The sequence below is a fragment of the Brachyistius frenatus genome, unplaced genomic scaffold (assembly GCF_029030835.1).
Source record: "Brachyistius frenatus isolate BFR_SWC_R1_liver_20210118 unplaced genomic scaffold, ASM2903083v1 Contig_25, whole genome shotgun sequence".
Classification (NCBI taxonomy): domain Eukaryota; kingdom Metazoa; phylum Chordata; class Actinopteri; family Embiotocidae; genus Brachyistius; species Brachyistius frenatus.
The window spans coordinates 1,304,917-1,329,754 of NW_027210624.1; the positions used below are offsets into that span (position 1 = coordinate 1,304,917).

At 41.7% G+C, this 24,838-nt stretch overlaps 1 protein-coding gene across 2 annotated transcripts in view; it reads right to left on the minus strand.

Moving 5' to 3' along the window:
- Position 1: 1 nt before the first annotated feature.
- The window catches only part of abca4a (ATP-binding cassette, sub-family A (ABC1), member 4a), a 37,722-nt gene continuing 12,885 nt past the window's right edge, over positions 2-24,838 (minus strand). The window contains exons 10-50 of one of the 2 annotated variants that reach the window (XM_069697978.1): positions 22,862-22,978; positions 21,960-22,157; positions 18,914-19,119; positions 18,655-18,831; positions 18,204-18,426; positions 17,049-17,270; positions 16,346-16,550; positions 16,168-16,253; positions 15,715-15,919; positions 14,924-15,101; positions 14,152-14,283; positions 13,796-13,935; positions 13,560-13,697; positions 12,226-12,404; positions 11,870-11,972; positions 11,088-11,293; positions 10,814-10,868; positions 10,549-10,629; positions 9,802-9,959; positions 9,495-9,619; positions 9,227-9,325; positions 8,942-9,131; positions 8,695-8,789; positions 8,357-8,389; positions 8,056-8,161; positions 7,779-7,853; positions 6,534-6,703; positions 6,218-6,395; positions 6,003-6,118; positions 4,826-4,973; positions 4,610-4,733; positions 3,759-3,888; positions 3,457-3,577; positions 3,271-3,333; positions 3,066-3,172; positions 2,629-2,770; positions 1,857-1,991; positions 1,656-1,759; positions 1,248-1,340; positions 903-1,152; positions 2-739 (exon numbers count right to left, since the gene is read on the minus strand). In XM_069697978.1, the coding sequence (XP_069554079.1) occupies positions 620-739; positions 903-1,152; positions 1,248-1,340; positions 1,656-1,759; positions 1,857-1,991; positions 2,629-2,770; positions 3,066-3,172; positions 3,271-3,333; positions 3,457-3,577; positions 3,759-3,888; positions 4,610-4,733; positions 4,826-4,973; positions 6,003-6,118; positions 6,218-6,395; positions 6,534-6,703; positions 7,779-7,853; positions 8,056-8,161; positions 8,357-8,389; positions 8,695-8,789; positions 8,942-9,131; positions 9,227-9,325; positions 9,495-9,619; positions 9,802-9,959; positions 10,549-10,629; positions 10,814-10,868; positions 11,088-11,293; positions 11,870-11,972; positions 12,226-12,404; positions 13,560-13,697; positions 13,796-13,935; positions 14,152-14,283; positions 14,924-15,101; positions 15,715-15,919; positions 16,168-16,253; positions 16,346-16,550; positions 17,049-17,270; positions 18,204-18,426; positions 18,655-18,831; positions 18,914-19,119; positions 21,960-22,157; positions 22,862-22,978 (5,733 nt within the window). In that variant the 3' untranslated portion in view covers positions 2-619. The remainder of the gene's footprint in view (positions 740-902; positions 1,153-1,247; positions 1,341-1,655; positions 1,760-1,856; positions 1,992-2,628; positions 2,771-3,065; positions 3,173-3,270; positions 3,334-3,456; positions 3,578-3,758; positions 3,889-4,609; positions 4,734-4,825; positions 4,974-6,002; positions 6,119-6,217; positions 6,396-6,533; positions 6,704-7,778; positions 7,854-8,055; positions 8,162-8,356; positions 8,390-8,694; positions 8,790-8,941; positions 9,132-9,226; positions 9,326-9,494; positions 9,620-9,801; positions 9,960-10,548; positions 10,630-10,813; positions 10,869-11,087; positions 11,294-11,869; positions 11,973-12,225; positions 12,405-13,559; positions 13,698-13,795; positions 13,936-14,151; positions 14,284-14,923; positions 15,102-15,714; positions 15,920-16,167; positions 16,254-16,345; positions 16,551-17,048; positions 17,271-18,203; positions 18,427-18,654; positions 18,832-18,913; positions 19,120-21,959; positions 22,158-22,861; positions 22,979-24,838) is intronic. The other variant, XM_069697977.1, reaches the window with a different exon arrangement.

Genomic DNA, 24,838 nt, shown 5'->3' on the forward strand with positions numbered 1-24,838 from the left:
CTTGGCAACTGAAGCAAAAAGGATCTATGCTTATTTTCTTTTACAAGTTAACATGTGATGAATCAAAGTCACGGACTTTGTCTTGTTTCTAAATCTGTTTCATTTAGTTTGCAAGGCCTACGAGGTGAGCAGAACGTGGAACATACAGCAGGCACACAAATGCTCCACACTTTCCAAATTCAAAGCCCGCTAACCCTGTTTACTGCAAAAGCAAAGTAGGGCATGTGCAGTATTGCCGCATGTCAAATCAATCAAATGGGCCACCACCTTCAGCCTTAATTGTAAAGTCTATTGCATACAAACAATCAACTTCCCCGTTCTAAAGGCTCCTTCCATCGTGGATTAAATACGCAGACTTCTTTTTGCTGGAGGACACAACCCATCCATCCTCTGTGGTTTTTAGTATCCCAAACTTGACGCACCTGTCGCCGGTCTCTATCAGGCTACCGGTGACGACACTATTCTTCTGTACACTGTCTCAAACAAGGAAACGGAGGCTCCGTTTCTGCCGACTAGCTTTCAGTCCTCCGACGTGCACGCATCCGTAGGCCTTCGAATGTGGCGGCCTTCGTCATGTAAACGGACAGCTCTGTTCCAGCTGAGCTCAGAGAGGGGAAGTTCACTTCCTCAAAGACTTCCAGGGTGCGTCTTCCACAGGTCGCTGTGCTCCTGCAGCTTTAGGATGCAGTACAATGTTGTCGTCCTCTCTTGACTGCTGCTTGGCAAAATTCACAAACACCTGCGAGGACATAGAAACATGAACATGAAGGCTTGTTTAAAGAAGCAGATTGACATGCAGCTCAGTGTTTTTCCGTCATTTTGACCGTAAATAAAGAACAAAATGAAAGATGGTTAAAATCAGATAGGACAGATGTAAGCCTTCCTCCTCGATGCTCCTTTACCTGGTCCAGAGTTGTCTGTGACACAGAGTAGTCCTCTATGTTGAGCTGGTTTTTGTGAGACAGGACTACTTGAAAGATCTTGGCCAGGGAGGAAGAGGGGATCTTGTACTGCAGAGTGTTGTGGTGTTTCTCTCTCTGGATGCAGCCGGGGAAAGTGCTGTCCATGAAAGCTTCAGCAGGGTTCAGGTCTGGGACACAACCGGGTTTAGCTGCCCTGATCTTCATGGTCACCACGTAGCCGTCGCCATATCTAGATCATCATTTTCAAACAATGGTTGGTTGAGTTTGTACTTACATTTTGGAGTATTTTGTAACAACAATATGAAATAAAAGAAATGGACCAACTTGTATTTGAGATGCTGAATGGTTCCCAAACACTTCAAGGATCCATTGACCATAATGGCTAAGCGGGTACACAGCGCCTCACATTCCTCCATACTGGGAAGACCAAATCATAACAGTTAATTCTACGCTCGCAAAGACACATGCATGTGTGCGCACACACATATACAGTAGGGTTGGGTATTTCAAGCAAAACTACTATTTGAAATTTGCTCTGAACGATTCAATTTTTCTTTGAATATTCCGCCATCTTCTGACGGGAATAACGCATTACAACCAGGCGCTGGGGACAACAGGGGGGAAAAGGAAGAACGGAAGTCGCATGTACTAATTGATTCGTCGTTAAAACGACTAATCGAATATTCATAATTCGTGACCCATCCCTAAAAAATAGTTATATATGTAGTTTACCAGTGTGACGTGAGGACCACAGCTCGTCTGTCCTGGATAACACTCATGATGGAGTTCCACAGAAAGCGTCTGGAGAGAGGGTCCATACCTGTAGTGGGCTCATCCTAAAGGAAAGTTACAATAAACACTTTAAGATAAACGCAAAAGCAGTTTTTCAGTCCTAATTCCCGTAATCCAACCCAGCACCAGTGTTGGCCTCACCAGCAGCACCAGAGCAGGACAGCCGATCATGGCGATCGCTGTAGAGAGTTTCCTCCGGTTCCCTCCACTGTAGGTCCCGGCGCTTCGACCTGCATACTCTGAGAGACCCAGCTTCTGGATGGCCCAGTCTGCAACCTGAGTGTGAGGAGGGTAAAGAGCTTTGTGTTATAATAAAAGAAAGTAGGAAGTAGATTTATTTTCTTTCAAGAATAGAAAATGTGCCTAACGATAAAACACAATAAACTTGGGAGGCATTCTAAAAGCAGTCAGCAGAGTGGAGAGATTGTAAGTCTAAAAGAGTACAAGTCTCCTTTTGTTTTGAGGCTGGAGTGAGAAGCAGAAAATAAACCTTGATCAGAGGATCGGATTTCTGCAGCCTGTCCATGCAAGGCTCTACACGTAACAATCTTGACCTGATTCCGAGTTTGATGGGAGTTCACGGTAAGGAAATCCGGATTGGAGTTGCATTAGTCCATTTATAGGATTTGGTTAGGAACTTAGCTGGAGCATTTTGCACCAGCTGTGTGAGGATCAGGGATGTCTTGTAGGACAGGAGGAAAGGGAATTACAGTAATTAAGCAGGGAGGAAATGAACGGGTGTATAATCATTTCTAACTCAGCTACTGACACACTGTAATAAATTTAGCAGTTGTTCAGCAGGTAGAAACAGAACTGAGCCAAACAAATGCTGGTCAAGACTGTAGTTAGACTTTCTGCTTATGATCATCAAAAACAGCTCTCAGGATTATTTATTTCAGAAGCTGCCTCTCACCCTGCTGATCTCAGACTCTGGGACTCCTCGGAGGCGAGCATAGAGATGAAGATGTTCTCTGCCCGTCAGCAGCTCATCTATGGCATCGTACTGCGGGCAGTAACCCATGTTCTGGTGGACATCCAGGATATTGGTCAAAATGCTGCAAAGATAACGCAATGGAAACACAGTAAGACATGAGGAAGAGTTCTCTGTAATGTGCTTCTTAATATCTGACTAATAACCAGCAACCTCTCATAAGACTTTAAATAAGTATTTGTTATAGAACTGATCCAGATTACAGTTACAGGAAGCCAATAATCTGGATTTAGTAAATTATTTCTATGCCTTAACATGTTGAAATTACAAAGATGAGATGGGTATCAAGCATTGTTTTTCACCTAGAATATAATTGAGAAGAATCTTTGTTTTAATATTAATATGGGTTCATTAACAACCTGTGACCAGCGACTGAGGCCTCCCCGGAGGTGACATCTATGTTTCCAGTCAACATCTTAAACGTTGTGGTCTTCCCTGCTCCATTTACGCCCAGAAGACCGAAGCACTGCCGATGATGAGGAGAAGAAAAAGCAAACAGTAAAGTTAACAGCTTGTTTCCGCTGAAAAGTAAATCAGTTCAAAATCAGTTCAACCTGTACAAACCTCTCCGGGTGATACTCCGACACAGACTCGGTCCACTGCGGGGATTACTGTTCCTGAGTACGTCTGCCAAGGCAAGAGGAGAACAAAATCCAAGTAATATAGTTGGTTTAAAATATTTTTCAAACATTAATCTCATTATATTCTTCACACTTTTGATAATTTATCATAATTAGAAAAAGGTCTGACCTTGGACAAGTCTCTTATGCATAAAATGTCATTTGTTTTTCCACCCCAGTAGATTCGTTCTCTTTCCTTGGCCACATCTACATCTTCGTCTGAGATGGGAGGCTTTGGGCCGTCTTGTGTCCTGCCAGTGGAAAAATAACAAGTTAGCAAACCAACATCTGGTCAATCTATGTGTCAGTAACATCACATTTTAGATTGTGTTATCTGGAAAGAAAAATTACAATTTCCCTGCATTTCAATACGTGTGTAAATTATTCAAGTACATCTGGCAAACTTGGCATCTGATTCAATGATGCACTCACCACTTATCCAGGAAGAAGTGATACTGGAAGAGAATGTTCAGGATGAAATACACAAATCCTTCAATGGCCATGAAGACCAGGTTCTTCCCAATAAAGTCCCAGTTATATGGTTCTGGACTGTAGTCCTCACCTGAGGAAACATATCAGCATGACACATCTGTGAATCCTGCTTCCACATTTAGTGTTGTTTGTTTTTCATTGACAACCTTTAATGAGTTTTTACAGTCTATTTAATATTTAACACATTGAAATACATAAAGATCAGAGACACATAATTAATATTTCAAGACTGTCCTCCTTAAGAAACAACCACACAGTTCTTTCGCAGCTAATTCTGACCCAGTTAGGTATTAAAGTTAAGCGACCTCTAGTGGTCGTATAAATAACAACAATCTGGGGTCTCAAAGAAGGGACGTAGATTACATGGCATTAGTTTTGATCGTTCGATATAACAGCAGACTTTGGTACACGAGACCACTGTTCACTTCCTGTTTCCAACCACAAGTCAGGACAGTTCCTTAATTAGACGTTTACTGTTGCCATGACGATGAAGGTTACATAGTCTTTAAGGAACTCGTTGAATTTAAATCAGTTTAACGAAACCATAATCTTTTCCTGGGTTGTTCATCAACAGTGGAAAGTCTGTTGTTGGATTTGGTCCACGGGCGGTTTTGTAGAGCGTGTTACAGCTCTGCAGCTGGCTGAGGCCTTAATGGCAAATGTACGCTGTCAGGTTTCTCACGCAACCTTCATTCAAAGTGTTGAGATGGTGTCCGACAGTCGGATACTTTATCTCGTACGACCGTTTGCTTGCTCGACTGTGACGGATGTTTTGTGTGTGTTGCAGTTACCAAAGCGAGCGTAGATGTCAGTCACAGCCTGGTTCATGGCCATGTCGATGAGACCTCGGCCCAGGCAGTAGTGAGGGAAGACGAGCAGCACCGTCTTTAACAGCTGGTTGATCTTGTACAGACCCTGGGAAGAAACACAACACGCACAAAAGTGAGTGCGAGATGGAAGAGACGGATGGATGAAAGGATTTAGATAAACAGGGACCCTGAGCTTACTGTGGTGCCCTCAAAAAGGTCCAGGATGAAGGTGATGGCGCTGCTGTTGATGCCGATGAAGAGGTTGATGCACGACAGAGAGACGTAGGCTGTGCTGGGGACACTGAAGATGTAGGACATGGGGTACATCATGGGTGTCACAGACCAGCTGAGAGAAAGAGAGCAACAAAAGAATCAGTGAAGCACAGGGAAAGTTTGATGTTTTTCACCAGTAACTTAGTATTAAGAAAATACGAAAAAAACAAACATTAATAAAAATTAAAAAAATAAGCTGATTGACAAAAGCTGATACAAAATGTGAATTCAAAATGTGTCAGTCACTATAAAGTTGACAAAGCTAATGAAGATATGAAGCAATAAAAAACACGGTACAGTGTGGAACACAGTCACACAGGCATGACTGCATATGAAGTGTACAATTATAGATCTAATAGTATTTAATAATATATTCCTTTGCTGATACTTTGACTGCACAAACAGCTGACTCAGCTTGTCTCTGGCCAGCTGAGCCAGCTCAGTAAACTTAACCCACATGAGAGTGACAACGATCTGGTGATGACAGAAGCTCACATTCAGGCAGGATGATGAAAAATATCCACTGAGCGAGGCGTTTAAAAATCTATCCATACTGTGTGTTGATTTGGATGAAAGCAAAAACCGTACAGAAATCCATACAGCTACTGAACTGATCATTGTGGGATCAGTAAGAAAAATAAACAGTTATGTAATGAAATTACAAAATAAAAGTAACTTTAATCTGTTAAAGTAACTGAGAAAAAAAAAAGTGTAACGAAATTAGCTTCTAGTTTCTTAGTTCTTCAATATGTTGATGATTACAAAGGAGCTACAACGGAATGTATCATAAGTATTGTAGTAAGTTATATTACTTTGATGAAGTCAGTGAAACAGTTACATTACTTATTATATGTTTAACAGGGTAACTGGTAATCTTATTATTTATTACATTTCAAAAGTAACCTCACCAACACTGATCCAATATTTATTTTTTTAATCTGCCAGGTGTGTCATCAATTCAGCTGCAGGAAACACATTTGTACTGAAAACGGGATCAATATAAAAGTCATTATAACTATTTTCACAAAGTCCGGCTGTGGCTGTGATATGTTGATTTTGGGGTTTTTGTGTTTCATAAACTTAAGAAAAAATTGAAGCCTACCCATAAAGCATAAGCAGAGCAATCAGTGGTTCGAGGTTGGCTGGTGAGGTGTAGCACTTCTTATCAAAGAAGATGAAAATCTGCACCACCATCGCTGCACTGATGGAGTAATTGACCTGGAGAACACAGAAAACACCAGTGTCTGCAGGAGCTATTATTACATCATACTGGCACTGGCAGTGACACACTCTCAGAAGGTAACGGTGCTACCGTACCATGTCCCACAGGAAGTTGGCCATCCAGTACACCAGCGGACTGACGCCACTGACAAACTGCAGGTGTTTGGCCTGAGTGACCCTCTCCTGGATGAGATAGAGGACGAAGCTGGCCGGGACGAAGGACATGGCGAAGATGACACAGATGGCCACCACAGCATCTACTGATGTGTTCAGACTGAGGGGAGGACAGAGAGATGGATGAGCTGCTACAAGCTAATGTCACAGAAGGTTACTCCACATGGGTCACACCTGGGAAAAGTTTCAGAGCTTCAGATATAAGGGGATAACGACTATCTGGCTGGTGGTGACTCACACAGTGATCTCAGAGAGCTGCTCCTTGGTGAGGTTCAGAGGGTGGTTGATGGCAGTGATGCCGTATTCATCCAGGTTCGCGCTTCTGGGCAGGTTTGCACGGAGGATGGCGTTGTTGGCCACGTTCATGAAGGATACCATGGCATGCCAGCCCTTATTGTTATACCACACCTGGGAAAAGCAGTGGATGCTGAACTTTGACAAGTGTTGATTTATGATGGTAACAACAGGTTTGTATCCATGAACTACAGCCTTTACTGGGTTTGTGAAAGAAAAAAACGTATTGTGGATCAATAAGTTAAGAGACTGCTCCTGTTGCGTGCGAACGATGTGCAGCACCGTGACGTGCACGGAGCAGAAAGGGAGGTATAACCCGAATGAGTCAGCGTTACACATTTTGTCGCCGGATCATCATCAGTTCCTGAGTTACACACGTTTTTGTGAGTCCTGGTTTGTGTACATGGAGATTTCTCTGTGGACTTGGGCCAGAGGAACCATATTTTGTGTCAAACAGAGATCCTTAAAATGCTTCAGGAAGTCTACGGCAATGAAGCAATGAGCAGGTGATGTGTTTTGAGGGACATTCGTATTTTTGAGGCAGAACGTCACTGTCCAAAACTGAAAAAAGGTGCGTCAGGTCAGGCGCTCAACCAGGTGTTTGTTTTTTTTTTACATTCATGAGGGCTGTAAACTGTGAATTCGTCCCCTGGGGTCAGACTTTCAACACCAAGTTCAACTGTGATGTTCTGACGTGTCTGAGGAAAAACCTTCAGTGCAAGTGACCTGAACTGTGGCGCGAGAGCAGTTGGGTTCTCCAACATGACAACACGCCCACTCAGCGCATTGGAAACGCACAAGTTTATTGCCCACAACAACACAGTCGTTGTTTACCACCACCGCTACTCACTGGATTTAACTCCCTGCTGCTTCTTTCCGTTCCCCAATACTTTATGACAAACTTTAATGTGTACATATTGCTCAAGTTTCAGGTGCGTAAAACATCACCGACGCACCTGGATCACTGCTCACAAAAGCATGTGTAACTCAGGTGCTGATTTTGATTAAGGAATGAAACTTGGAGTACTTACTCACGAAGGGCACAGCTCCTCTGTACTCCGTGCACGTCACGATGCTACGCTCCGTTCACGTGCAACAGAAGTAGTCTCTGAACTTATTGATCCACGGTCATATAACACAAGGCAAGCTGATCACACAGAGATCCAACCATGAGTGTTACTGGACTGACCTTGACATTGTTATGAGTCTCCATGGACCTGAGGAACGTCCCTATGTCATTCAGTGTTTGTTTGGAGTATTTACCCTGGTAATAAAAAAACAAAAACAACAACACAAAAGAGTAAGGTGGTGAATGCAGGAACAGAGATAATAGTAAACAAACAGACACTCACACACACACACACACACACACACACACACACACACACACACACACACACACACACACACACACACACACACACACACACACACACACACACACACACACACATTAAAAGCCTTACCCCAGTAACGTTGAGCAGGCGTCCCAACTGAGCTGCCACATCCTGGATGGTCTTTGGATCTAGCTCTAAAACAGGGAGCTGTCCTCCCACTGATATCCCTCCATACCTGGACACCCCAGAGAAAAACCTTCTGATATCTATAAAACTCTTCTGCAACTACCTATTATAACCAGCAGAGGGAGAACTGGACCACTACACATCCTTCCAGGAAAAATAATGTACAGTACTTCAAAATGCCTGTAAAATATCACTATTTGAACATAAATGTAACCTTTCAATGGATCAGTTGGATGCCAATTACCTTTGTTCATTCACCCAGTATTTGCTTTTCAAGCTGGAAAGAAATCACAAACCCACAAAAGATTATATATTCTTTCTCATACAGGAACACATTACAATTTAAAAAGTTTTTAAACATCACCAACAGGATCACAACATTTTGAAATGGTTTTAAATGAACAGTACTGTACTATATTGTTGTTTCATATCTTATGTTTAGATCAATGCAGAACTCTGAATCTATAATAAATGGATGCTATTATGTTCTATAATATTAAGTACAGTAATCTAATGCATCTTATGTCAGTTTGCATATATATACAGTTTTTTAACAATTAACTTTTGAGAAGATTCCAGTACCTGGTTCTGATGAGGGTGGGGTAGGTCTTCACCAGATAGTCAGAGATGTTCCTGCCTGTCAGGTCCATGAGAACATCTCCTGTTGACTGGATCCTCTGAAGAACAAAGCAGCACAGGTGTATATTTTAAATTCGACACTTATTAGCTGTGATGGAGAAGTGGAAGTGATTCTTCTTTATTTGTGTGCTTGAAGAGGATGATGTTGTGTTTGTGTCTTGTCATGTTTAATATCAGTTACCCGACCTACCTGTGGAGGTGGCAGACCTCCAGCTCCTGCAGGACACACAGGGAGCATGGTGAGCTTCCTGTTGGTGCTGCACTGACACTCTGGAGATGGTGTGAGGGAGCTCCACTCTGGGCCGGCCAGCGAGTCGATCAGGGAAGGGTTAACCAAGGGCATCTCCCACTCTGTGGTGATGTTGTTACATGGGAAATCTCTGCCGGTGGGAGAAATAAACCCGAGATGTCAGACAAGCAGCGCAGCAGACAGTGTGGAGAGAAAAATAGATCTATAACTGAGAAGATTTCTTACTCTAAAGGTTCGTCCACCATGCAGCGAGTCCCAAAGCCAGGCCGGTCCAGCAACACCTCCGCAAAGTATCTCATTGGAGCATCCGTAGGACGCTCATTACTGCAGTGGACAAATTAAGCAAATACAGTCACAAAAATAAAAACAAATTTGGTTAATTTGCCCAAATTTTATTAAGAAACATTTTAGTCATTTGAGCAAAAATCTTTTTTTGGTCTCATACTGATCTCATTGAAGAGGTAAATCTCCTCAAAGACAAGCTGTTGCTCACCTGAAGAAGGTGTACTGTCGTCCGTATATCCAGGGGCTGAGGGTCAGACTAGGATACTCTCCAAAAGGTGGAACGATGAGAGTGAACGTCAGCGCCAGGAAAACAAAACTGGCTGGCAGCAAAATCTACCAGAGACAGACACAGAACTGCGATTAAAAAAAAGCTAAATCTTTGAGACGTTGCCTCGGTGGGACTAAAAATGTGCAGATTGCTTGCTGTTTCATTTGCAAAAACCTGGCGATGTTATTATAAAAAATATGACCTGAAGTTCAAATACGAAATGCTCCAGTGTTTATTTGAAGGTTACCTGGGCAATGAAGTCTTTGTAGGAACGTGTTGCATGATGCAGCCTCTTGATCAGCAGGGCAAAGAACTGTTTGATGGTCAAACAGAGGCCTCTAACCTGGTACGATCCCCTGCCAGCACTGCCGTCTGAGCTATCACATGGGCCTTGGCCATTGGACTCTGCAACAAGAGCTCAGGTCAAGTTGGCACAGCCTAAAGCTTGCTCCAGTAATGGCCAAGTCTAATTGGAAAAGGAAGCCAGCTACCCAAGCGTGTTTAGTCTTCTGTGTGCAGTGTTCAAAAAGCATCAGCCAGCAGCGATCTTCAAGTGTTTCAGGGATACAGTAATCATTTGGACTTTTACCAATGTAAAAAAAATATATATATATTTATGATCAACATATAAGTTGGTCACAAGCTCTCTGCATAACACTGTTGTCTGGAAAAACACCTTTAACCAAAGTGTATTCTCAGGAAGAGATCAAAAATGTTTTAAAATAACAGTTTGTAGTCTCATATCCTGAGAAATACTTGCCCAAAGTTAGATAAGAAAAATTTGGTAGCAATCTCTTGTCCATGTAGTAAATACAAGTTTCAAACAGATGCTGGTTAGCTTAGCACAAAGACTGAAAGCAGGGGCCAACAGCAAGCATGGCGCTTCTTCTTCTTCTTCTTCTTCTATTAGCATTTTGTTTGGCGGCTGCAGTGAAAATGGTTTTCCTACAACAGCAGCAGTTGTCCAGAGCTGTCAGCTGAAAGCCACTGTCACCTTTTAGTGGTTCCATATCAACAGCCACCCTGTTGAATCCACAGAAACTAGCACGAGAAATCTGCTGGAATGATTTCTTATCTGAGAGAGTTCAAGAACAAACGTGAAGGACATGACACACATGATCAGGGGTAGACTGAGAAAAAGAGGACAACAAGAACAACCACGACAACAGAACGACACACCAAGACTCAAAATAAATCAACATGACGAGAAAAGGAGGAAAATCCAACTAAAACTGCTGCTGTTTTGTTATTTACTTTACCTGTAATACATTTCCTGTTGGTTGCATTCCCATCTGCAGTGACCTTTAGGAAGATCTAAAAGAAAATAAATCATTGTATTGTTAGCAAAGACTAAAAGAAGCTCTTTATGAACAAAACCTCATGAAATAGATCCTGATTGTACAAATTGCTGTTTTGCTGTCTAAATTATTTTTGTCCCGAGACCACAATGTTATTTTGAAATGCTAATTAGGCTACTTTCTGAAAAGAAAGTCCAAACAGTTGCATGAAACTTTCTTTTGTTTTTCCACACACCTCCTCCAGTGACGTGTCGGACACACCGAAGCTGCTGAGGCCGATGTCCACCAGGGTTTCCTCCAGCTCCCTGAAGAGGCTGGCATACGTTCTAGGCTCGAAGTTGCGGCTGGGCAGCAGAAAGGTGAGCTCCTGACCGATAGCCTCGATGAGACGAGCCTCCGGCACGTGATGATGAACCAAGGCTGTGATCGTCTCGATGTTACCTGGAGATGAGGGGAAGAAATTAATTTAATCTTATCTTCAACTTTAATCCCTGCGACTTGTGTTATTTGTCGTTTTACTTTTTCTCCTATTGAGTTTGCACACTCCATACATTTCCACATGCAACATGCACTCAGTTGGCAGATATCCTATTTTCTTTGCTGCATCGTGTTACTATTAATGTTGGTGCTGCAACTCATCTATTAAAGCTTATTCTCACATAACCTTAAGAACTCCAGTTACACCGAAAGCACAGGAGGGGCAGTGAATGAGCTGATTTTAAATTTAATCGTCGTATTTATTGAGGACATCTCCGTGTCCTATTGACTTTTAATAATGAGCATACAGTAGCTGTGGGTACAGTGAATACAGGGTGTTTCTAGGTGTGTTGACAGCAGGTACTGTACAGTAAGTAGAAAAACTACAATCCAGTGCTAAGGAACAAAGAGACAAAGATGGCAAAGAGATTATGTCCTATTGTGTTAATCTTTTTAAAGATGAAAAGACTAAAAGCAGGTTCAACAAACTGATCTCTGAGGCTAACACTCGTACAGTGTTTGAACTGATGGTGACCTTACCCTCCATCTGTCTGTCCGGTGCCTGGCTCTCCTCCTGGTTCTCTTTAAACTTTGAACACTTTGAGCATTTACAGGAGCAATCTTCTGTGCAGTCACAGCTCGCCTGCAGGACAACACGATACCAGAAGGACATTTTTACTTTAACAATATAGCTAATAGTTACATCGATTTTCTTCCCCCTCAGTCTCACAGGAGACTTGCGCACAAAAAACAAGGAGAAAGGTGAAACCACAGTATTAGTCTGATGTTAAAAGTGTAATCTAGTCTTTACCATTTCCCTTTCAAAGCTACAACTCTGTACCATTTAAACACGGATATATACAAACACACACGGTTCCATTTTTATTAGTTCCCACCTTGGGCATGTCGTGTTTAATCCTGCGGACGAGAGTGAGGTAGAAGCCAGCACCGAAACAGTTCTTGAGGAAGATGGGGGACCCGCAGCAGTAGAGGCGGCCCTGCGAGATGATGGCCACCCGGTCACTCAGCAGGTCGGCCTCGTCCATGTGGTGGGTGGACATGATCACCGTGCGACCTGCACAGCGAGGGATGATGAAGGGACGCAGAGAGAAAGAAAAAGATGTTTGATGTTTCTGATTCAGGACAAACTTTTCTCTATTACAACGTAGCTTTATAAAGATCAAAGCGTTACTGTTCTGCTGTGAAATAATAAGGCAGATATTTAATTGTGAATACACAAATATAGTCCATATACTTATGTGTATACCTGACTTTGTATGGTGCTGATCGACTTTCCCTTTAGTCTACATAACTATACTCAATAATACTATTACTGTGCAACTTGTCCACATTATGATTGTGGAAAGGTGGCAGCAGCCGCTGAAAATGTAACTAATAGAGGTTGGTATCATCTGCCATGAGGCTGTCCTGTATGCAGACTCTGTGCTATAGTTTAGTATCCTCAGCGCAGCGAAAAATACAGAAACTGTTGAGAGGTAGAAGAGAGATTTTAATTTTTGAAAGGTGGTGTGTCTGCTCCAGAAGTCCCACTAGACCTGACTCTCTCAGAGGCTTTTGAAATTTGGTCTTGGTCCCCTGATGGCAGGTTAACGAGGGGGATGCACTTTGGTCATTTTGCTAAACAAGGAGGACGGCGTCCCCCTTCATCCCCTCTCAAACCGCCGCCTGGGTTTACTGAAAGAACTGACACACTCGCCGTCAGTAGTGACATAAATGCTGCAGTGATTTGTGCTCGGCTCTTCCCTGAATTATGTGTGACGTGACCAGACAAACCTGTCAGAATTGTTTATACTCTGGCCTCTGCATGTCATTTAATCCAGCATTACAAACTATGCTGTCACAGGATCTCTGATTGGCTCAGATCAGGTAATATTCAACATAATCCATTATGTGAAGGGTTTTGTACTGATAATGCTATGATGTCATGAACCTTACTTGCCACTAAGCTACCTCGCATATAATACCATATTAATGGTTGGTTATTAATGAGGTGCTCATAACAGAATTCAAGGTATCATAAATACAAATACTGCAACTACATGACGATGACAGTGAAACTTAATGTAAGTCAACTACAGAAATATAAAACTGGGATTTGTACTGTATATTTACATTGTAGGAATTGTTTTGTTGTTTTGTATATCTTAATATTAATGCAGTATTGCTATAACTGTAAAAGTTAAAAAAAAAAAGCGAGGGAAAGTGTTACCTGGACGGTATTTGAGCAGCAGGTCCCAAATAGAGCGTCTGGAGTAGGGGTCCACCCCAGAAGTGGGCTCATCCAGGATCACCACTTTGGCTCCACCAACAAAAGCCAAAGCGACTGACAACTTCCTCTGCATGCCCCCTGCATTACAACACCATTATGTACTGATGGTGCACATATCAGTGTGTGTAACAGTGAGCATTAATGAGTTTGTGCGTACGACTCTTTCCCCAACAGACCTGAGAGGTTCTGGGTCAGCTCGTCTCTCTTGTGAGGAAGACCCAGATCCTGCAGCATGTTCTCCACCTCTTCCTCAGCCTCGGCTATCGGACGGCCTTTCAGCAGCGAGTAGAAGAGGATGTGCTCTGCTACGGTCATACTGAGCAGGGACAGGAGAAAGACGAAGAAACAATAATACAGTTACAGCTATTTATTTCTGTTTATTCATTATATTGTTTTAATATTCTCAGTTATGAGGTAATATAAAGTGTTAAAAATGTACTTATTTGAGTTATTTTTGAGTATTTTTAATACATTACATCATCTAATGAATCTTTTTTAATAGTTTTGATCTATAGTGTAGGGGGTTACATACTGGTGAAAAAGGATGTTGTGCTGAGGGCACATCCCCAGAGACTGACGGATGGTGTCCATGTCTGTGCGGATGTCTTTGCCATAAATGGTTGCTGTCCCCGAGGTGGGCGGAAACATGCCGGTCAAGATGGACCTGGGAGAGACAGAGACAGAAATACAGATGTGCAGAGAGAAGACAGACGTTTTAGACTCAGGGTTCCCACCAAGTCAAATGTCGAATTCACTGACTTTTTCCTGACTTCCACAAACTAGAAAGTTGAAATTCAAGGATTAATAATAACCAGAAAAACGTGCTGCAGTTGTGCTGAGCAGACAAGAAACAGTGACATTTCTGTTAAAAACGGGCTGACCCTCCAGTGCGCACTGATATTGAAAGAAATTAAATAAATGTGTTAGTACTGGTTTCAGAGGCAAAGAAGTTACCTAACAATAACAGTAATTAGCTCACAAACTAATAAACTACATTTTCAATTTCTGTCAGTGACCACTAGTGCTACCAAACATACACACCAGTTAACTAACTCTACAGCTGCATACATGGAAATATTACATTTTGATAAATAAATGGAAACTAAAATCTAAACATGCAAACAAATTTCCCTGATATTCCATGACTTGCCCCAAAACATTCTCAAATTTGAGTTTCTCTGTCTGGAAAAGAGTTTTTTTAAATTCATGAAATTCCCTGACCCCTGGGAACCCTGTAAATGATTTCCTACACATTCAGCATTCAGTGTATGAACATGTGTATGTACAGAATCTGTGTGTCGTACATGGTGGTGGTCTTTCCAGCCCCGTTCTGGCCCAGAAAGGCAGTAATCTGACTCTCGTAGAAGTTGATGCTGAGGCCGTCGACGGCCGGTGTGGCGCTGCTGCCGAACACCTTGACAAGGTCCTGGATACAGACACCCTTCATGAGATCAGCCGGCTCGGCCTCGAAGAATGACTGCTCTGTATGCCGCAAAGACAAACACATTTCTGTTACTAATTTGTCAGGAATCAGAGGATATAATCATATCTCTTTTAACCAGGAAACAACTATTTTATTTCAGTCCCTAAAAGTCTGTAAAAGATGCCAAACAAACATGAGATCAAGCGATCGGAATGCCATAAAGTGTAAAAAACAACGTTTCCATCACTTATTAAGCTAAGCATGAAACTGAGAGGCTTACTGTGTCCGTTCATATATGACAGCAATTGCAAACACACACAAGGCCATTGAGTTCCCACACAATGAATATTGACTGGGAGAGAGGGAGTAAATGAGGGAAGTGAACACTAATCCCGTACTGAGATCAGCTGTTTGCTTGGAGAAATATGACATGATTACATAATTAATTGTGTGTCAACGTATGCTGTAATACTGTAGTTCTTTGGTAATAGAAAGTAGCAGAGATAATGATAGATGTAAAACTGTTAAATATATTGAAGTGCATCTACTCCAGGAAGTTATAATGTATTGAAAGCACGTCGGTTATGAGTTTAGCAAACTGCATCTCTCTTTGTAAGACAAGCAGCTTTGTACAGAAATCCTAATGAAAATCAAAATGAGCATCCATTATACCATCCTTCTCCTGGTTCTTCTCTGTCTCAGCCTGGTTCTCCTTCCTCTCACGCTGATCCTGGTGCTCACATGACGGTGTGTTCTCCACAGTTGTGGGTTTCTCCAGATTTTGGTCGTCCTCCTCCTCTTTTTTCGGCTCCTCTCCCTGCCCGTTGTTTGCTAGGTTGTCAAAGCCTTTTTTATCCAACCCTACAGAAAATGGGGGCTTATATTAGTATATGTAGATAGAAAATTCCCAATCCAATCCAATCCAGTCCAATCCAGTGTTATTTTAGACATATCAGTTTAAAATTAATCTTTCCTAATGCAAAGTTAATGAATGGGGAACACGTGTTTAGGTAGTTGACTTGTTTAATTCATTTCAGGCTGGAGACCTTTGCCCCCAAAGTCACCCTCAATGTCATGCAAAAATGCCAAAAGAAATTCTAACAAATGAGCAAATAGGGAAACTACCAGTGTACCTGAAGCTGGAGCCACACTGTTGAGCCAATAACAGGGCAGGAAAGGGAAGTAAAATGGACGACCAATTCCATACTGCCCTGTAACGAGAAGAAATAAAAAATATATGAGCACATTTGTTTTAAGTGCAATAGTTGAAAACATACCTTTCATTTCTCTCTGACACACTGACCGGGGAAGACATTGTCCAAGTACCAGGCCACGACAGCGTAGAGAACAGTGTCCAGGCCCATCATGCAGATGGAGGTGAGGAAGGAGAACTCGTCGCCCTCCAGTGGGCTGGTCTGGATGTTGTCCCACTGCAGACCCAGACCCTGCTCCTCGTACCGGGACAGATACTCGGTCCCGAAGCCAAATGCCACTTGGGACAGCAGACTCTGGGTGAGGAGGCAAAGGGAAAATCATCTACGGGTTTGATTCTTCAAGTTCCATCAATATTACTGAGTTCACTGCACTACAAATGTACTGTCTGTTAATTAAGCAATGATTGGTATAATCTGAAAATCTGTTTCATATCCTGTGCTTCAGTTGGGCCGGTACTTACCAGTCCACAGTACCATGACTTCTACATTTTACTCTTTGGTGTACTGTTACTTTTTTTATGCACACCAGCACTTTATGTGCACGTATTCTTTTCGGCTCTTTCTATATTAAGCTATTTAGGCAGTTCATAGCTGTTTCAAATTAAAAGCTGTTGTTTCAAATTAAAAGCTCCAGCCATATCATGGGTTTTGACTGAGTCTTGTACCTCAAATAGCTGAGATTGTTTTCCCCTTTAGTAAATCTAGTTTCCAAGTTTTCCGATAAATCCTGCTCTATTACTAAAACGGAATAACTTAGTCCTGCGTAGTATGCTCTCAGTCGGAGACACCCACCACCAGGATCTTCATATCTTTGGTGATGCGGTCTTGCCAGGCGAAGCAGAAGATGTGTGGAAGGTAAAGGGTGAAGTAAACGATACCGCAGCAGGCTGCTGCCAGGTTAGCCTGGTTGAAGAAGACGCTGAAGAGGAAGCATTGCATGATGGTAGCCGTAGTAAAGGTAAGCAGAAAGAGGAAGAGGATGAGGGGGTTGCTGTAGTTCAACACTCCCCCTTCCTGCAGACAGGAAAGAAACACACACGGTGATGTTTTCATGTGCAGTACACATCTGCATTAAAATACCAAACAGATGTCTGTATATAAATATTTAAATGATTTTGGTTCAAATGTTTAAAAGTGACCTGGACAGAGTTTTACTGAAAATGTGTTTGGTTATATTTACATGTAGACAACATAAGACATGTTATATTTTGTATCTGCATCTTTTATAACACTTAAATTGACAGAACTATGCTCGTCCAGTATAAACAAGCAGGTCAAAATGTACAGTATCCACATGCATTTGCCTATTATTTGAACTTTTGTGAAATTTTTGGAAACTTTGGGATGTTGTAAATAACTCTAAAGAAATTGTAGCCAGCTGTCCAAAGTAAAAAAAAAAAAAACAAAAGCGGAATTTTTACATTAAATTAAGATGTTTTCATGTTTAATGTTTTACATTAAGCTTCCTCCAGAGGTCACAACAGCCCATCTTACAATAATAACGTGTCAGCTGGACAACAAGACTTGCTGACAAATGAAGGAACTAGTGACTGAGCTAGGAGCATTAATCATTGACCAGCCCAGTCCTGCAAAGCCGTTGACATAATTCCCATGATGTCATGGTATTCACAGGTCTTTCATTAATTATTAATAGTGTTGGTTTGCACTCGGTGAAATACTGTTATTGATTAATTATTTCAAGGCAAAAGAGTGTAATGATTTACACTATAATAAAAGCAGATTATATATTACTCTAACTGTCAATAAATTGAATGGTGGTGGAAATCAGAAATGTGCTGGTATGTGGTGAAGAAAAGTCTATATATAATATGTAGGAGCTCCAACATTTATGTACTATTTATAGATTGAATTATCCGTTCTTTATGTGCCTAAATATAAAGAACAAGGATGAGACAAAGAAAATAATTTCAGTGAGTTTTTCCTCACCATGATGATGATGGTGAGGAGAGCTGTGCTTATGCTCATCATGATGAAATTGTCAATAAACCAAGTGGACCAAATGACACCGTTGGTGACCCCCGTAGCTTTCAGGGTCTCCTTCAAGCGGAGCTCCTTCTCCAGGACGATACTCTTTACTATCATGGAGACGGAGTAGACCCAGGCCAGTATCATGAAGATGGGGAAACAGCGGCTCAGCGTCAGCATGAAGCTGGACGGACGAGAGAGACAGAGGACACGCAGGATGAAAGAGAAGCAGTCCTGATTAATGAATGGAACCAGAATTGTGTGATTCTCACATATTTTAAGGTTCATTAACAAAACAAGAAGTGTAACACAAATTCATGACTTTACCTTGAAAATCAAAAGCTAAAAGAAAGCAAACCATGAGCCCTGCTACATGGCTGTTAAATGTGTTTAAACTTGTGTTTCCACTCACAGATCATCCACATAACAGGGGTACGGCATCTGCTGTAGGTAAACACCCAGCGGCCACTCCTTCCCTGTCTGAGCCTTGATGATGCCGTGCTCGATTAAGTCCTGAAGGTAAGCAAAGCCACCCCAAACATAGCGGAGGTCATCCATCGGATCAGCTCGGGGGCCCGGGTCCCAATACCTGAGCAATACACACATATTCAGCCTCTGAGTCTGACATCATTATACTAAAGACATCATTTCCACCAGGGTTTGATTCTGACCTGTCTTTGACCTTGTTGGTGCGCTCCACTGCATCAATATCCATACGTATCTTGAACATTACATGAGGCGGAACATTGGTGGACCAAGAGTACATATTTACAAAGACGAGGCCGGCCCAGAACTTGCTGTCCTCCATCAGGTCCAAGGCCCGATAAGTGACAGCATTCTCGTCAGGCAGAGGAACAAATTTATCCAGGGTCACACACTGAGAAAAGGAAAGATGACCGAGAGACAGACAGACATGTGGTTAGACAGACCTGTAGGAGGCTCACCAAACTGCATTTCAGGTGCTGTCTGTTTAAAAGTTTACAAAACGAGTTTCATTATTGGTCACTTCCTGCATTACAGGAGTTTACCGCTGAGGATTATTTACTTTCAGTTTTACTTTTCCATTACTGTATCCATACAGGTAGTCTGGAAGTCAAGATCACCTTGAACACAAACATTTCCCTGTTAACGCAAACATTTCTCTGTTAACATAAAAATAACGACAATGCTAACATACTGATGTTAAGCAGATATAGTGGTTCCCAGATTCTGCGTCTTAGTTTAACACATTAGCATGCTAACCTCTGCTAAGTAGATCTAAAAGCAAAGTAAAGCTGAGGCTGTTGTTAATGTCATTTGTATGACATATATATGATCATAAACTCAAGAGTACGTTCAAGTTTGAACATGACGATTGCACCGGGTGAATGTTATCTCACAGCAAGAAGGTTGTGGGTTTGAACCTTAGCTGGGGCGGAGGCCTCTCTGTGTGGAGTTTATGTTCTCCCTGTGCTTGCGTGGGTTCTCTCTTCTTCCTCCCACCATCCAAAAACATGATGTTAGGTTAACTGGTGATTCTAAAAATTGCCCGTAGGTTTGAATGAGAGCATGCAAGTCTGTTTCTGTCTGTCCCGAGTGTACCCTGCCTTCGCCCAAAAGGCAGCTGGAATAGGCTCCAGCCAACCCGTGACCCCGTTCAGAATATTGTGGGTACAGATGATGGACTGCACCGGGTGAAATGTCAGTGGATCACCAAGTGATTGCACTTCATCCTGAGGTGAATATAAATGTCTGTACAGCATTTCCTAGTAACACATCCAACAAAACATTTCGCAAAGGCCAAAAAAGTCAACTTCAAGGTGCTGCTGAAATAAAAAAAAATTAAAAAGTCATGAGAAGTCAAAAGGATAAATCAATGGAAACCATGAATCTCTTTACAAAATCGTGTGCACATCCATTCAGTGGATGAAAGATGCTGATCTGCTGGCTCTAGCAAAAAATCTGACATTTACAAAAGATTTTAAATATATATATATATATATATATATATATATATATATATATATATATATATATATATATATATATATATATATATATATATATATATATATATATATATATATATATATATATATATATATATATATATATATATATATATATATATATATATATATATATATATATATATATATATATATATATATATATATATATATATATATATATATATATATATATATATATATATATATATATATATATATATATATATATATATATATATATATATATATATATATATATATATATATATATATATATATATATATATATATATATATATATATATATATATATATATATATATATATATATATATATATATATATATCATTTTGGATTTATCCTTTAAGAAAATCAAAGTTTTACATCAAACAGTTTCATACTTCAGTCTGAACTAAGATTTCTGAATGACAGACCAACACTGCCATCCTTTGAGCTAGCATATAGTTTAAAAGGTGAAAAGCCCAGCGATACCAGTGTTGACCCGAGTCATGGTGATCCTCACACATTTTCAGGGGCCATTTGAAAAGCCTGTCTGATGCAACCATTCACTGTAGGCTAATGCAAATAGGGAGTGCCTTGATCCAGTCACTCCAAAACAGCTATTTACCCCTGACAGTACACACACACCCTCCAAAACACAAAACACAAATACACACCATTAGCCATTCAAACACAGATATGCATCCAAAATACATGCATGCATGCATTAACACAATGCACACTAAACATGTCCAACAAATGATTCACATCTAAAAGGCCATTCCTTAATTCGCGCGAGCATTCACCTTCTAACACTGCGGCCCCGCTGGGTGGTGGGATACGCTTGCATGCCACCAACGTGAGCCAGGCAGCCATCAAGCCCACGGTCATTGTTGTCTCTCTATAAAAGACGGTGGGCAGAGTGACAGCTGTATCTAATCGGCCTCAATCGTTCCCACTCTCCCTGTCACACTCAAGTGCTGTAAGCTTCAACTCGGACAAAAACAAAGAGCAGCAACCATCCACCCGGCTGTGCCCCCCAGGTACCCCCCGTGTCACCCCCTGGCGCGACTGGCCTCTCATCCCGATTAGCCTCCGCAGGGAAAGGGGCAATTTGAACTTTGTTTCAAACACACTGGCCCCCACTCAAATGTGGAGGGCCCTCACAAGAGATGGTATGTGATGTTTTGTTTTTTTTTTTTCCTTAACCCTCCCCTAAATCAGCAGTAAACAAAAGAGCCTCGACAGCTAGTGTGTTGCTCTGTCTCATGCCCACCTGGGTAGATTTCCATGTCTCTGGACAGGGGGACAAATTACAGAGCCCAAAAGACGGTTTATCTAAATGCTCACGTCACGTCAAGAGCGGCACTGAGCACAGACTGTTTGGGTAACCAGGGATGGAAATCAACCAGTGACAGGACCTGTGCTTAACTGGATTATTTCCTGAATAGGCCTGTCCTCGAACTTAACAGTTCAGGTCAGATGAAACGGCAAGACAGTCCACATTCTTACTGTCAGAGTCCAAAAGGGAGTAAAAGGTAAAAAGTTTGCAAAGATGATCCTGACACTTTATATTCATCTGGAAATGTGGAGCCCCCTTTTGACTAGTCAGTATGATTCCACACGCTGATAAACATCTCTCAAAATGTAGTCAGTGGTATTTGGGAGGTAGTTTAGCTTCCTACAAAAGGAAAGAAGAGCTAAAAGAACAGATGTCACACTCACATCTCCATACTGGTTGAGCATCCGAATGACGCTGTCAGTAAGGTTGAAGATGTCTCGCCAGTCGAAATTGGGCAAGTCGTCTGGACGCTCCTCCGGTGGGCCGTTGTACAGGAAGTTGAGGATGTGTTCGGAGGAGAACGGCGCCATCTCGAGACTCCTGTCAATGAAATCCATCACCGACGGATTGCAGATGGTGTCCTGAAACAAAAGGAAGTCGGGTAATGATGCTTATTTATCCAGTTGTTGTTTTTTCATTAAGTGCAGAGACACCGGGAGGAACACAATAAACATGACACAACAAGTAAGACAAAAAAAAAGAAAAGACAATGAATGAAATACTATAGTGAAGAAAATGTAGTGTAACGTGATGAGGACAATTTGAAAGGGACAAAAAAACTAACAAACAATGCTTCTATCAAGGAAGAGGAAGAGAATAATACGTGAGAAAAAAGGACAGTTAGAGAGAGAGATAAATAGAAAAGGGAAAGAGATGGCATATTGTGGAAAGATAAGCATCTATATTCAAGCAGAAAATTCCTGAGAGCTCAGAAAAATTAGTGCGGAAAAAGACCAGGATAAAATAACAACAACATCATTAATCATCTCATTCAAACAGACAATTGTTGGGCATTGGATGTCAGCTGAATGGCAACAATGAGGTAGATCTTTATCATACAAATCTCATGTGTCATAGACGCTATTTTTTCTATTTGTGAATGTAATTTCCCCCAAAAAGTTCAAGTTAAGTCCGCTTAGTTTAAGTAATTTACATTCAGTCGTCTTATTAAGGAGGTTGTCCATGGAATTGAGTCTTTTGTTCATTTATTTTGTAGTTCTATCATGTTAAAAGAATCCAAACCCCTGACACGGATGCATTCAGTCACACAATATTTTTGTCCTACCCTGATCATCTTGACTTGGACTCCTTCTTGGAAAAAAGTCCAGATCTGAGGAGCCACTTCCTCCCAGGCCTTCCCCATCGTCCTCAGCCTCTCCAGCTCCTCAAATGTTGTGTTTGCCTGCAGGGGAGATGGAAATGTGTGTGTCAGTGGTTGGTGCTTCAAAATTGGAAATGCTGGACATTATTCTTAAAAACACAAACACAACTACTCTCAATGATGCACATATTGCACATATTGTAAGTCGCTTCGGATAAAAGCGTCAGCAAAATGAAATGTAATGTAATGTAATATTTGGGTGGAAAACAGGCAAACGTAGTGATTTTGGACACGAACATGTTGGGGAAAACACCGAATCCACACTTGTGTACACAACATTCAGGCTCTCAAATACACACACTGTCACAGATCTCCCTAATCTCCTGCTACATACCATTCCCACATTAAACTCTCTGTGAAAACAGGCTTTGCTAAGACAACACACACATTCTCACACAAAGAATTCCCGCGGGCTCGTACAGATAACCAGCAACTGTGCAACAAACGCACTCTGGGGCCAAATCGACAAATATTTACTGCACGCTTATCGTTAAAACCCCTCGATGTGTGTGTGTGGGTACAGTGCTTTGTGTGGCACACACCCAAGGCTGGCCATTTCAGCAATCAGTCATGTGCAGTGGGGGATGAAAGCACTCAAGAGTACACCCAATTAAACGCCTTCCTCTTGTGTGTGTCTGATTTTGGGTGACAATGGGGACAATGGAGCCGGGGTGACAATGGAGGCCGTTGGTGACAACTGGCTGAATGCATTCAGCCTGCCCAGTGAATCCCAGTCAGGTTCCCACAAGTGAGCGCTTCCTCATTCCATGAGGCAATTTAAAGCAGCAGGCAAAGGGAGAGGAGAGGAGAACTGGGGGATTCCTGAAGGTGAGTTCGTCAAAGGGAGGAGCTGAAGGATCATAGAGTGTTCTGTACTATGCAGGCGGATAATAAATACAAATAATGCTGCAATGCTGTAGTGATACTCTGCTCCACAAGTATTGAAGAAACCCCTGTGAAGCCCTGAAACATAACCACGATGCATCTTACCCTTTATGTAAGGGGTACTCAGTCCTGTTGATAGTCCTATCATCACTCAGCATGGAGTCGATGTATGTAGACTTGGTTTGAGGTTACAGGAACATTTATGCTGTACAGTTATTTGTGATCTTCATACTTATGATTTGTTTTGGTGGTTGTGCTTCAAAATCAAAACATCCCAATTTGAATTCAAGTTATATTAAAGAACTTCTGCAGAACAAAGTAAAAGCCAAGTGATGGCAGGACACAGGAAAGACCTCCATAGCTCAACATTACGCAAGAGCAGTCACATGAAGCGTGAAAACATACGTTTAAACGCACTTTGAGTTTCTCCTGAAATACACTGATGCATGAAGGGTTGACAGCATGACGACAAAGAGCTTTACAGAAGCTATGTTTTTAGTCCTGGAAAATAATGGATTAACCCCCTGGTTAGAACTTTCTTAGTGCAATTAAGATCCCAATCTGAGGAAAGAGGAAAACAAAGAGGTCATTAAAGGTCAGGAAGGAGGAAACACAAGTGTGTGTCTCTGTGTGTGTGTGTGTGTGTGTGTGTGTGATCGTATGTCTTTAAGGGAAGACTTTGGCGCTTGCATAACAGTGTGAAAAGCCATGGCGCCAGTAGTCACCACATCCGATCAGGCTTGTGTTCGTCAATTGCGACTAAGCCATCCATGACTGCTGCTCCCCCTCAACAGGGCTTTGACCAACACGTATCTACATCTAGATACAAAGGGCTGGACATGACATGAGGAAAGCTGATCCCCTTTTGGGGTAAAGTGCATTGTTCACTGCAGTAGACCTGTCCGCTCCGAAGAAAAACAAAGATATGGATGTCATGGACTAACAACAAAAATTAGAAAGGTCGTCATCTGTGATTTCACCTTTAGTTGATTTTAT